Here is a 14,757-nt window from a genome sequence, read left to right on the forward strand (position 1 = left end):
TGGGTATAACACAAAGCAGCTGTGTGTGTGCAGGGCAGAGGCACGTAACATCAAAGCAGCTGTAAGCCTACAACTGTCTGCAAAGGAACCATATCGAAAGGAACCTCATTTTGAATTTGAGAGTTGAAAATGCTTTGCCTGGTGTATGCTTAAAGTCCATGGGTTGTTGTTGCCTTAGTGGAGATTAGTTTGGGAATTTGTTAAAAAGTCATGATAGTAGTAATGTGTAGCCATGTGTATGCGTTTAATACCTTATTGTAAATTATAAATGTTTCATTGAGTTTGATATAAAAACTTCTTGCAAACTGGTGGTCTTATTCCTGAATTTAGAGCTGCATCTCAAACATACCAATTGAAAATATAGGTTATGACAGAATTTTTAAAGTTTCCTTCTGGGATTTTAAATAACAGCCTTTACCAACTGCTGTGTCATAACAACTCCATTTGCCAGATCTTCGCCCTATCTATATCACTTTGTAGCTCCCTTGTGTCCTCTTTACAACTTACTTTCCTACCTATCTTTGTGTCATCAGCAAATTTAGCATCCATACCTTCAATTCCTTCATCCAGGTCACTTATATAAATTGTAAAATATTGAGGCGCCAGCACTGATTCCTCTGGCATGCCACTTGTTATAACCTGCCAACCAGTAAAAGATCCATTTTTGGCTACCCTGTTTCCTGTAGCTAGCTAATCTTCTATCCATGCCAATATATTACCCCCGATACCATGAGCTTTTATTTTCCGCAATAACTTTGATGTGGCATCTTATCAAATGCCTCTGGAAATCAAAGAACTCTAATAAATTGGTTAAACAGGATTTCCCTTTCACAAAACCTCTGCCTGATTGCCTTGAATTTTTTGAAGTGCCCTGCTTTAACATCTTTAATAATAGCTTCTAATGTTTTCTCTATAACAGATATTAAGCTAACAAGCCTGTAGTTTCTTCCTTTCTGTCTCCCTTCTTGAATAAAGGAGCTACATTTGCTATTTTCTAATCTAGTGGAGCCTTCCCCGAATCCAGGGAGTTTTGGAAAATTAAAATCAAGGCATCAACTATCTCACTGGCCACTTGTTTTAAAACCCTAGGATGAAGTCCATCAGGACCCAGGGATTTTTGAGCCCGGAGCTCCAACAATTTGCGCATTACCACTCCTCTGGTGATTGTAATTATTCTGAGTTCCTCCCTCCCTCCCATTTACATGCTATTTCTGTGAAGTTATTAATTCCCCAGACTCACTTTCTACAGGACCAAGGCTCACTTTGTTAACTCTTTTCTTATTTAAATATCTGTAGAAACTCTTGCTGTCCATCTTTATATTTCTAGCTAGCTTCCTCTTGATATTAATTTTTCCCTCCTTATTAATCTTATTGTCACCACTCTGGGTAAAGAACATTCTTCTGAATTCCTTTTTGGACTTCTTGATGACTATCTTTATTTCGACAGCCTCTAGCTATGCTCTTCTTCACAAGAGAAAATATTCTCACTATTTCCACTCCAACAAAACCTTTTGTAATTTAAAAGACTTCTATTAGCTCATTCTTCAGCAATGTTTTTACTGCCCCCAAAGAGAAAAAGAGACCCAGCCTGATCATCCTTTCCTGATATGTGTACCCACACATTTCTGGTCTCATCCTTGTAAATTTTCTCTGCACCCTCTCCAGTGTCTCTACATCACCAACCAGGACCATGCGCAGTAGTCAAAGTGTGGTCTAACCAAGGTTCAATACAGGTTTAATATAGTGTTACAGTGCACAGTTATGATACTACAAATTTTTAGAGAACTGTTTTAAAAGGTTACATTTTTAAAAAAATCTTGGACTGAGTTTAAAGATTGTTTCAAAATGGCTACAAGCTACCAAGACAGGTGTGTGTTTTAGATTGGACCTCATCCAGAAGATAATTAAGTTTTGTTGACACCTCATTGTAACAATGTAAATTGTGCCTTGGCTGGGGCAAAAGCTAAGAACCACAGGTTTGAAGGGTCATTTGATGTGTCAATGCCTTATTTGAGAGATGACGAGGCATTTTGTACAGGTCACACGATAACAGTAGCCAACATAGCTTTCCTGCAAAAGTACTGTAAAGTGCAGGAAGCTGGCAGATCCACAGAGATACACAGAAACTAGGTGCAGGAGTAGGCCATTTGGCCCTTCAAGCCTGCTCCGCCATTCACTATGATCATGGCTGATCATCAAACCCAATATCCTGCTCCCGCTTTCTCCCCATATCCTTTTTACCCCAAGAGCTCTCTCTAATTCCTTCTTGAAAACATATAATGTTTTGGCCTCAACTATTTTCTGTGGCAGCGAATTCCACAGGCTCAACACTCTCTGGGTGAAGAAATTTCTCCCCATCTCTGTCCTAAATGGTCTACCCCATATCCTCAGACTGTGACCCCTGGTTCTGGACTCCCCCATCATCGGGAACATCCTTCCTGCATCTAGTCCTGTTAGATTTTTATAGGTTTCTGTGAGATCTCTCCTCTTTCTTCTGAACTCCAGCGAATATAATCTAACCGACTCAACCTCTCCTCATATGTCAGTCCCGCCATCCCAGGAATCAGTCTGGTAAACCTTCGCTGCACTCCCTCAATAGCAAGAACATCCTTCCTCAGATAAGGAGACCAAAACTGCACACAATATTCCAGGTGTGGTCTCACCAAGGCCCTGTATAATTGCAGCAAGACATCCCTGCTCTGGACAAATGCGAGGTAATGCATTTTGGAAGGTCTAATACAGGCAGGAATTATACAGTAAATGGCAGAACACTTAAGTGCATTGACGGGCAGAGGGATCTGGATGTACAGGTCCATAGGTCACAAAATGGCAACGCAGGTGGATAAGGTAGTCAGGAAGGCATATGGCATGCTTGCCTTCATTGGCAGGGGTATTGAATATTAAGGCTGGGAAGTCATGCTGCAGTTGTATAGAAACTTGGTTAGGCCTCACTTGGAATATTGCGTGCAATTCTGGTCGCCACATTACCAGAAGGATATGGAGGCGTTGGAGAGGGTGCAGAGGAGGCTAACCAGGATGCTGCCTGGTCTGGAGGTTATTAGCTATGAGGAGAGGTTGGAGAAACTCGGATTGTTCTCACTAGAGCGACAGAGATTGAGGGGCTACTTGATAGAAGTTTACAAAATTATGAGTGGCATGGACAGAGTAGATAGTCAGAAGCTTTTTCCCAGCTTGGAAGAGTCAATTACTAGCGGACATAGATTTAAGGTGAGAGCAAAACTATAAAGGAGATGTGCGGGGTAAGTTTTTTACGCAGAGGGTAGTGAATGTCTGGAATTCGCTGCCAGAGGAGGTGGTGGAAGCAGCTACGATAGTGGTGTTTAAGCGGCAGCTTGACAAATACGTGAATAGGATGGGAATACAGGGATACGGACCCCGGATGTGCAAATTATTTTAATTGATGGGCAATATGATCGGCGCAGGCTTGGAGGGCCAAAGGGCCTGTTCCTGTGCTGTACTTTGTTCTTTGTACTCGAATCCTTTCGCTATGAAGGCCAACATACCATTTGCCTTCTTTACCGCCTGCTGCACCTGCAGCTTCAACCCAGGGAGAGACAGAGAAAGGCATCTAGAAACAGTCTTGGCTTCTGCTGTAAGTAACTAGTCAGTTTAAAAATGCCATGCCTGCAGTACCAGAAGAAAAGGACCTTCTGTTCTTCCTGCAAACCTGATTTTATTCAATAAGCTCACCTGTCAAAGCAACTTCTGGCAATGCAACAGTGGAAGCCATCGCAGCTGCAGAGATAATCCTGCAACTTCAAAACCTGCATTTCAGACAAGTCAACATCTCGACTTAAAATAATCTATTGAAAAAAAAATTAGGCCTGCACTGAATATATAAAAATTGGATCAATTTAGTCTAAGTATGCTTTTATCTTCATTTGTAACTAATCCTTATGTATGTGAGCAACTTTATCTTTTTTCAAGTAACTTCCAGAGCAATAGAGTGAAATAAACAATTTTTTAAATAAAAGATAAAGGCTTTGCTGCTGGGTTTTTTTTAAACTGAATTTCTCACTCCATGGTAAGAAAGCACACACACATAAATATATTGCTCATGGGCTTTGTGGAAACATCTTTTAAAGCGTCCGGTACAATAGCTTCCCTGCTTTTCAATTCTATTCCTCTCGATAAAAAGCCTAGTGCTTAGTTTGCTTTTTTATGGTCATGCTAAACTGTGGTCAACTTTTAGCAAGTGAGTGAGTGAGAGAGAAAAAGCAGAACTCACAGGTATCAAAGTTTTAACAGAGGACTGTCAACAACTACAACTTGCATTTCTATAGTATCTTTAAGGAAGTAAAGTTTCCCAAGGTGTTTCACAGTAGTGTTTAAAAGCAAAACTTGACACCCAGCCACAGGGGATGTTAGGAGAGATGACCAACTAACAGCTTCATCAAAGAGGTGGATTTAAAGGAGCATCTTAATTATAAAATTGTTACAGCATGAATGCAGACCATTCTGCCTGTCGTGTGCGTGCTTGCTCTCAGAGCAACTCAGCTCGTCTATTTCCACTATCTATTTCTATCTACTCTGCCCAGACCCCTCATGATTTTGAGCACCACCTCCATTAAATCCCCTGTCAACCATCCCTTCTTGGATGCAATACTTATTTAAGGCTGAACAGGTGCTTTATAAAAGTTCACCATAACTTCTTGTTTTTGGTACTCTTTACTACTGTTTATAAAACCCAAAATCCCATGTGCTTTTTTATTAACCACTTTCTCAATCTACCTTCCTCTTTCAATGATTTGTTAATATATACCCCCAGGTCTCTCTGTTCCTATACCCTCCTTTAGAAATATCATTTATTTTACACTGCCTCTCTTCGTTCTTCCTACCAAAATTTATCACTTAAGAACATAGGAACAGGAGGAGGCCATTGGGCCCATCAAGCCTGCTCCACCATTCAATTTGATTATGGCTGAACATCTACCTCAACTTCGCCTTCCTGCACTATCCCCATATCCCTTGATGTTATTGGTCTCCAGAAATATATCAATTTTTATCTTGAACATGCTCAACGATTGAACTTCTACAGCTCTCTGGGGTAGACAATTGCAAAGATTCACCACCCTCCGAGGGAAGAAATTCCTCCTCATCTCAATCTTAAATGGCCTACCCCTTATTCTGAGACTGTGTCCCCTGGTTCTAGATTCACCAGCCAGGGGGAACATCTTACCTCCATCCACCCTGTCAAGTCCTGTCATTAAATTTCATGTGCCACCTGCCTGCCCAGTCCACATTCTATGTCCTCTTGAAGTCCATTACTGTCTTCTTCACAGTTCACAATATTTCCAAGTTTTGAAACTGTGTCTTGTACACCCAAGTCGAGGTCAGTAAGGTAGATCGAGAAAAACAATGGTCCTAATAGTAACCCCTGGGGAACCCCACTGTATATCTGCCTCCAGTCCAAGAAAAAACAGTTCAACACTATGTTCCCTGTCACTCAGTCAATTTTGTATCCATGCTGCCACGGCCATTTTATTATATGGGCCTCATCTAGGCTGCAAAGCCTCTTATGTGGCACTTCATCCATTTTTAAAATATTCATTCATGGGATGTGAGCATTGCTGGCAAGGCCAGCATTTTTTGCCCATCCCTAATTACTCTTTACAAGGTGGTGGTGAGCTGCCTTCTTGAACCGCAGCAGTCGATGTGGTGTGGGTACACCCACAGTACTGTTCGGGAGGGATTTTGACTCAGCGACAGTGAAGGAATGGCGATATATTTCCAAGTCAGGATGGTGATGGCTTGGAGGGAAACTTCCAGGTGGTGGTGTTCCCATGTTCTTGTCCTTCTAGATCGTAGCAGTCAAGGGTTTGGAAGGTGCTGTCTAAGGAGCCTTGGTGAGTTTCTGCAGTGCATCTTGTAGATGGTACACACTGCTGCCACTGTGCATCAGTGGTGGAGTGAATGCTTGTGGATGTCATGCCCATTAAGTGGGCTGCTTTGTCCTGGACGGTGTCAAACTTCTTGAGTGTTGTGGGAGCTGCACAAATTCAGGCAAGTGGGGAGTATACCATCACACTCCTGACTTGTACCTTGTAGATGGTGAACAGGGGAGTAGATGGGGAGTCAGGAGGTGAGTTACTCACTGCAGGATTCCTAGCCTCAGAACTGCTCTTGTAGCCAAAGTATTTATCTAGCTCGTCCAATTCAATTTCCAGTCAATGGCAACCCCCAGGATGTTGATAGTGGGGGATTCAGTGATTGTAATGCCATTGAATCTCAAGGGCAATGCTTGGAATCTCCCTTTTTGGGGATGGTGATTGCTTGGCATTTGTGTAGCAGCACCAATGTTACTTGCCACTTGTCAGCCCAAGCATGGATATTATCCAGATCTTGCTGCATCTAGACATGGACTGCTTTAGTATCTGAGGGGTTACAAATTGTGCTGAACATTGTGTAATCATCAGTGAACATCCCCACTTCTGACCTTATGATGGAAGGTAGGTCATTGATGAAGCAGCACATGATTGGGCCTGGGACACTGCCCTGAGGAACTGACTTTTGGAAGTCCCTTAACACCACATTATCATTATTGTCATCCACTCTCTCTGTTACTTCATCAATAAACTTAAATAAATTAAGCATGGGTTTCCTTAATTACTCCACAGTTGTCCAAGCAGCTGTTAATTTTGTCCCAAAGGGTAGCAGAGCAGGTAAATAAGGTGGTTAAGGCGGCATATGGGATACTGCCTTTATTAGCCGAGGCATAGAATACAACAGCAGGGAGCTTATGCCACAACTGGAATACTGCGTGCAGTTCTGGTCACCACATTATAGGAAGGATATGATTGCACTGGAGAGGGTGCAGAGGAGATTTATCAGGATGCTGCCTGAGCTGGAGCGTCTGAGCTATGAGGAAAGATTGGAAAGGCTGGGGTTGATTTCCTTAGAGCAGTGAAGGTTGAGAGGGGACCTGATAGAGGTGTATAAGATTATGAGGGGCATAGACAGGATGGATAGAAAAACACTTTTTCCATTAGTAGAGTGGTCAATAATCAGGGGACATAGATTGAAGGTAAGAAGTAGAAGGCTAAGAGGGGAGTTGAGGAGAAATCTTTTCATCCAGAGGGTGGTGGGATTCTGGAACTCACTGCCTGAAAGGGTGGTTGAGTCAGAAACTCTCAAAACATTTAAGAAGTGTTTAGACATTCACTTGTGTTGTCACAGTCTCCAGGGCTATGGGCCAAGCGCTGGAAAATCGGATTAGTGTAGTCAGATCTTTGTTGACCGACCGAATGGCCGCCTCCTATGCTGTAAACGTCTTTGAGTCTATGAGTTTCTAAAGCATTCCCACCACTGAGGTTAAACTAAATCACAGAATCACACAGTGCAGAAGAGGCCCTTTGGCCCATCGAGTCTGCACCGACACGTGAGAAATACCTGATCTACCTACCTTATCCCATTTACCAGCACTTGGCCCATAGCCTTGAATGTTATGATGTGCCAAGTGCTCATCCAGGTACTTTTTAAAGGATGTGAGGCAACCCGCCTCCACCACCCTCCCAGGCAGCGCATTCCAGAACTTCACCAACCCCTGGGTAAAAAAGTTTTTCCTTACATCCCCCTAAACCTCCTGACCCTCACCTTGAACTTGTGCCCCCTTGTCACTGACCCTTCAACTAAGGGGAACAGCTGCTCCCTATCCAGGCCCCTCATAATCTTGTACACCGAGATCAGGTCGCCCCCACAGTCTTCTCAGCATATCCAATCTCTCTTCATAACTTAAATGTTTCATCCCAGGATAACATCCTGGTGAATCTCCTATGCACCCTCTCCATTGCAATCACATGCTTCCTATAATGCAGCCACCAGAACTGCACACACTACTCCAGCTGTGGCCTCACCAAGGTTCTATACAACTCCAACATGACCTCTCTACTTTTGTAATCTATGCCTCGAATGATAAAGGCAAGGGTCCCATATGCCTTTTTCACCACCCCACTAACATGCCCCTCCACCGTCAAAGATCTATGGACACACACGCCAAGGTCCCTTTGTCCCTCAGAACTTCCTAGTGTCATGTCGTTCACTGAATATTTCCTTGTCAAATTACTCCTTCCAAAGAGTATCATCTCTGATTTTTCAGGCTTAAATTCCATCTGCCACTTATCAGTCCACTTGACCATCCCGTCCATATCCTCCTGTAGCTCAAGACAGTCAGCCTCACTGTCAACCGCCCGGCCAATCTTTGTGTCATCCGCAAACTTACTAATCCTTCCCCCCATATAGTCATCTATGTCATTTATATAAATGACAAATAATAGGGGACCGAGCACAGAACCCTGTGGTAGGACATGGGCTTCCAGTCACTAAAGCAGCCTTTTGGCATCACCCTCTGTCTCATACAACTAAGCCAATTTTGAATCCACTTTATCATATTACCCTGGATCCCGTGTGTATTTGCCTTCTTTATAAGTCTCCCATGTGGGACCTTGTCAAAGGCTTTGCTGAAATCCATATAAACTACATCAACTGCACTACCCTCATCTACACACCTGGTCATCTCCTCAAAAAATTCAATCAAATTTGTTAGACATGACCTCCCTCTGACAAAGCTATGCTGACTATCCCTGATCAAACTTTGCTTTTCCAAGTGGAGATAGATTCTCTCCTTCAGAATTTTCTCCAATAGTTTCCCTTCCACTGATGTGAGACTCACTGGCCTGTAGTTCCCTGGCTTATCTCTACAACCCTTCTTAAATAACAGAACCACATTAGCTGTTCTCCAGTCCTCTGGCACCTCCCCCATGGCCAGAGAGGAATTAAAAATTTGGGTTAGAGCCCCTGCGATCTCCTCCCTTGCCTCCCTCAGCAGTCTGGGACACAAATCATCCGGACCTGGAGATTTCTCCACTTTTAAGTCTGCCAATACCTCCAATATCTTGTCACTCCATATATCAATTTGCTCAAGAACCTCGCAGTCTCTCTCCCCGAGTTCCATACTTTCATCTTCATTCTCTTGGGTGAAGACGGATGTGAAGTATTCATTCAACACTCTACCGATGTCCTCTGGCTCCACCCATAGATTGCCCTCTTGGTCCCTTATGGGCCCTACTCTTTCCCTTGTTATCCTCTTCCCATTGCTATACTTATATAATATCTTGGGATTTTCCCTACTTTTACCAGCCAGAGCTTTCTCATATCCCCTCTTTGCTCTCCTTATTGCTTTCTTAAGCTCCACCCTGCACTTTCTGTAGTCCACTAATTCCTCCGCTGATTTGCTTCCATTGTACCTGCTAAAAGCCTCTCTTTTCCTTCTCATCGTAACCTGAATATCTCTAGTCATCCATGGTTCTCTCAGCTTGTTACTCCTTCTATCACACAAGTCACTTGCTCATCCTGCTTTCTACCCTTAATGTCACCATTACCACATCCTTTAGCTAATGTCACTACTGTCAACACCCCTTTGTCCTTTTGTTTATGACAATTTTGGCAATCTCTCCTTTGCCTCCACTTATCACTGGCCCTCTTTCCAGCTCCACCTGTCCCACCCCCCTTAAGCAGCTTATATTTCATCACATTTCTATTCCTCTTTAGTTCTGCTGAAGAGTCATACGGACTCAAAATGTTAACTCTGTCTTCCTCTCCACAGATGCTGTCAGACCTGCTGAGTTTTTCCAGCAATTTTTGTTTCTGTTTCTTCTCTTACACTCTCTTGGCTTCTCATTTTTTTTTCACTTCCCTTCTGAGCTTATTCAGTCTGGTTCTCACATGTGCTATCCACCTGACATCTGTCATACACACTCTTTTTCTGCTTAATTTTATTCTATTTTTTCGCTATCCAGGGAGCACTGGATTTGTTTCTTGCACTTTTCCCTTTGTGGGAATCTACCTGAACTGTGCCAGAACTATCTCATTTTTAAAGGCAGCCTATTGTTCCATCAGAGCTTTGACTGCCAATCTTTGATTCTAATTTACCTGCGTTGGATCTGTTCTGTCCCTACTGAAATTGTCCCTCCCCCAAGATTTTTACTCTCGATTGCTCCTTGTTTGTTTCTTATAGCTAACCTAAATATTATATTAATACTATGATCACTGTCCCTAAATATTACCCTACTGACACTTGATCCAGTTGGCCAACATCATTTCCCAGATCCCACAATGCCTCCTTCCTTGTGGAATTAGAAACATACTGATGTAGAAAATTTTCTTGAACACTCTAGAAATTCTTCCCCCTGTGTCCTTTACACTATTACTATCCCAGTCCATATTAAAGTCCCATTATAACTACTCTATAATTCTTGCAACTCTCTTGGAGTTTCCTTGCAAATTTGTTCCTCTATACCTGTTCCAGAATACACCTAATAGTGTAATGCTTCTTTTTTTGCTTTTTAGCTCTAACCAACTAAATTCTGTCCTTGATCCTTTAAGACATTGTTTCTCTCCAATACTATTATCTTTAATCAATATTGTTATCCTCCTTCTTTCTTTCCTTCTCTATCTTTCCTGAACATCTTTTATTCACAAATATTTAGTAACCAGCCAGGTCTCTGTTTTCTCCACATCATCATATTCCCAAGCGGCTAGCTGTGCCTTCAGTTATTAACACACTCCAGAGGAGACAGAGCTGGAGAAATTTCCAGAATTTAGGGCCTTGGCAGCTGAAAGCACAGCCACCAATGGTGTAACAATTAAAAACAAGAGGATCAGAGTTAGATGAGCACAGATATCTTGGAAGATTGTGGGCCGGGAGGAGATTACAAAGATAGGGAGGGGGGTGAGGCCACGGAAGGATTTGTAAACAAAATGAGAACTTTTAAAATGGAGGCATTGCTGGACTGGGAGCCAGTGTAGGTCAGCAAGCAGAGGGGTGAATAGGACTTAGCAAGTTAGGAAACAGGCAGCAAAGTTTTGGGTCAGCTGAAGTATACAGAGAGTGGAAGCTGGAGGGCTGCCTTTGGAATAGGAGTATTGGAATTGTTAAGTCTAAAGATGATAAAAATATGGATGTGGGCTTCAGTGGCATATGAAGCAAGTTGGGGCGGAGTCAAGTGATCTTAGAGGTGGAAGTAGACAGTCTTGGTGATGGATTTCCCGTTATTAGCTTTAAATTCAATTTTCTTTTCATCAAAAAGGCAAGATTAAGGATTAAAGTTAAGCAAAATTTGGCACAGCAGAAAGAACCAAACACAATCAGGTATCCAAAGCAGCAGCGTTACCTTCAACGGCTCCTGAGGTTAGAATGCAGCACATGCAGATCAGAAACGGATGAGTTGACATGATCAAACCATGCAGATGAAAGACAGGATTACAGGTTAATGTATCAGGTGAATACAACCTCCGATTCCAATATACGCAGCAAGTTATATGAGGATAATGGATAATTGGCAGTAGGCAGAGAAAGGGAGAAAAGTGACAACCACATGCATTGTGCAGAATACTGGTTTCCAGTCATTCCACATAGTCTGAGCTCTTGGTCTTGGATTTTTTTCAGTCAGTGGGCATTGTATCTCACAGGAAGAAGGTAGATGAGGAAAAATAGGAAAACTGTCATCCAAGGGTGTAGTAGAATAATGGGTCCATCGCCTACCACCTCAGTGATGTGCACTAGGTTGCACCAAGTCCTCGCTCCTCTGGGATTGGATGGTACAGTGCGACATACACTGTCCTTTCCTCTCTGGGACTGGGTGATACAGTGCAACACACACTGTCCTTTCCTTTCTAGGACTGGGTAGTACAGTGCGACACACACTGTCCTTTCCTCTCTGGGACTGGGTGGTACAGTGTGACACACACTGTCCTTTCCTCTCTGGGACTGGGTGGTACAGTGCGACACACACTGTCCTTTCCTCTCTGGGATTGGGTGGTACAGTGCGACACTGTCCTTTCCTCTCTGGGACTGGGTGGTACAGTGCGACACACACTGTCCTTTGCTCTCTGGGACTGGGTGGTACAGTGCGACACACACTGTCCTTTGCTCTCTGGGACTGGGTGGTACAGTGCGACACACACTGTCCTTTCCTCTCTGGGACTGGGTGGTACAGTGCGACACACACTGTCCTTTCCTCTCTGGGACTGGGTGGTATAGTGTGACACACACTGTCCTTTCCTCTCTGGGACTGGGTGGTACAGTGTGACACACACTGTCCTTTCCTCTCTGGGACTGGGTGGTACAGTGCGACACACACTGTCCTTTCCTCTCTGGGACTGGGTGGTACAGTGCAACACACACTGTCCTTTCCTCTCTGGGACAGGGTGGTACAGTGCGACACTGTCCTTTCCTCTCTGGGACTGGGTGGTACAGTGCGACACACACTGTCCTTTCCTCTCTGGGACTGGGTGGTACAGTGTGACACACACTGTCCTTTCCTCTCTGGGACTGGGTGATACAGTGCGATACTGTCCTTTCCTCTCTGGGACTGGGTGGTACAGTGCGATACTGTCCTTTCCTCTCTGGGACTGGGTGGTACAGTGCGACACACACTGTCCTTTCCTCTCTGGGACTGGGTGGTACAGTTTGACACACCCTGTCCTTTCCTCTCTGGGACTGGGTGGTACAGTGCGACACTGTCCTTTCCTCTCTGGGACTGGGTGGTACAGTGCGACACTGTCCTTTCCTCTCTGGGACTGGGTGGTACAGTGCGACACTGTCCTTTCCTCTCTGGGACTGGGTGGTACAGTGCGACACTGTCCTTTCCTCTCTGGGACTGGGTGGTACAGTGCGACACACACTGTCCTTTCCTCTCTGGGACTGGGTGGTACAGTGCGACACTGTCCTTTCCTCTCTGGGACTGGGTGGTACAGTGCGACACACACTGTCCTTTCCTCTCTGGGACTGGGTGGTACAGTGCAACACACACTGTCCTTTCCTCTCTGGGACTGGGTGGTACAGTGCGACACACACTGTCCTTTCCTCTCTGGGACTGGGTGGTGCAGTGCAACACACACTGTCCTTTCCTCTCTGGGACTGGGTGGTACAGTGCAACACACACTGTCCTTTCCCCTCCACACCTGGGTGATACATTGACATTTGGAACTCGGATATCGATCAGGTCAGATACAATGAAAGGCTACTCACTGCTAGCTGTATTTAAAATCCCAGTTCAGTTACTATTTGGTACAAGTCCACAGGACTATCTTAAAGAAGCAACAGGAATTGTGATTAAGGAATATTGCTGAGTGGAACAAAGCAGAAGCTTTAATCTGATCTAACCAGACTGCAAATGTCCAGTATAGTCCAGTATAGGAGTGAGTACTAGGGAGTGAAAATCCCACAAACCAAAGTAGGTTCGTTTGAATAGAAACATTTATCCATGCAGGCATTTAGAGAGGTTGAGAGGTGTAGAGAAAGGGAGAGAGCAATTAAAAGATAGGGTGCACAATAGAGACAGAAGTCAAGTGTAAAAGGTACAAGCTGAGCTGTTTCATTAGTTCATCTAGACATCTATTACCATTTAAGGAATAAGAAATATTTTTTATATTCGTTTATGGGATGTGGGCGTCCCCTAAATGACAGTAAAGAATGAACCACATTGCTGTGGGTCTGGAGTCACAGCTCAGGAGCTTAGGTAAGGAGAGCAGATTTCTAAAGGACATGGTTTCATGGTCATTATAAGACTTTTAATTCCAGATTTTTATTGAATGCAAATTTCACCATCTGCTGTGGTGGGATTCAAACCCAGGTCCACAGAGCCTCTGGAATACTAGTCAAGAGACAATACCACTATGCAACCACCTAATTCTGTTTTAAGGCAGAGTTAACTAGTTGCTTGTTTGTCTCAATGCACAAACCACATGATTGAAATTAGTGCAATTGTTGTACTTGCTGAAAATTTCTTTTGAAAAACAACAGTTGTACAGTTTTAATAGTAGTGTTAGTACTAAACATATATCGACAAATAGAGAACATTTTGACTGAGACAGTACCAATCTATCAGAGTCTTGCTCAGGGACACAGCCATCTCTAGTAACCTAGCCTTTTTGTCTCTCTCTAGAAGAATGGGCACTTTAACCTGCATTGGGATTTTCCTACGTGGCCAAGAAATGAAAAACCTCCAGAGAATCTATGTAAATAAGGGTCTCAGTGCCTCTACTAGAGAGAGAGATCTGGGAAGGACAGAGACATACTATCATTAGCGTGGCTGCAATTCACTGAACAACAGCCCTTTAGAGAAATGCTCTGACAACAGAGCACCGGGTTACTACCTCACTTACTAAAAGTCAATATGAAAAATACAACCCCTTTCCTGTGTGTATAGATGGGAGAAAGAACAGAGGGTTCAAAACGAAGCATTACATAACACCAAATGTGGGGAAGAGATCACTTAACTAAAATAACAGCATAAGGGCACAGATTTCCTTCTGTACATCAATGATATTCCCCTCCTACAAAAATGGTAAAACTTATTTGCATGAGGGGGTGGATGGGAGAGATAAATGAGGAGAATCAAATAGAATATTTGATTATAATTGTGAATGCTTCTCCATCTCCCCTCAAAATGACATTAACTTCAACATCACAGAAGGCTAATATGCAGTTTGACATATTCACTGCAGATTGCATAATTTTGTCTTTAGCTACAAGCTCAGTCACATCCTTCAGGTGCAGGAAGTACCAATAGTAAAAACCAACCTGGAACTCTGGTGGTGAAAAGATCAGGTGACCCCACTCCTGCTCCGCCCTCCTCCTCTTCCTCAAACTCCAAGTTCTCCTCTTCTCCGGGTGCCAAGATTTTCCTGCCACACAATAAGAACAAAATCTTGTGAAGCTTTCTATCCTGTTGGGCA

General features: G+C 43.6%; 1 protein-coding gene across 2 annotated transcripts in view; it reads right to left on the reverse strand.

Annotated features, from left to right (window-relative positions):
- Positions 1-14,757, reverse strand: part of aida (axin interactor, dorsalization associated) — a 77,677-nt gene that overhangs the window by 23,197 nt on the left and 39,723 nt on the right. The window contains exons 6-7 of one of the 2 annotated variants that reach the window (XM_041188053.1): positions 14,603-14,706; positions 11,190-11,201 (exon numbers count right to left, since the gene is read on the reverse strand). In XM_041188053.1, coding sequence (XP_041043987.1) covers positions 11,190-11,201; positions 14,603-14,706 — 116 coding nt within the window. The remainder of the gene's footprint in view (positions 1-11,189; positions 11,202-14,602; positions 14,707-14,757) is intronic. The other variant, XM_041188054.1, reaches the window with a different exon arrangement.

Source organism: Carcharodon carcharias, chromosome 5 (genome assembly GCF_017639515.1).
Source record: "Carcharodon carcharias isolate sCarCar2 chromosome 5, sCarCar2.pri, whole genome shotgun sequence".
Classification (NCBI taxonomy): Eukaryota; Metazoa; Chordata; class Chondrichthyes; order Lamniformes; family Lamnidae; genus Carcharodon; species Carcharodon carcharias.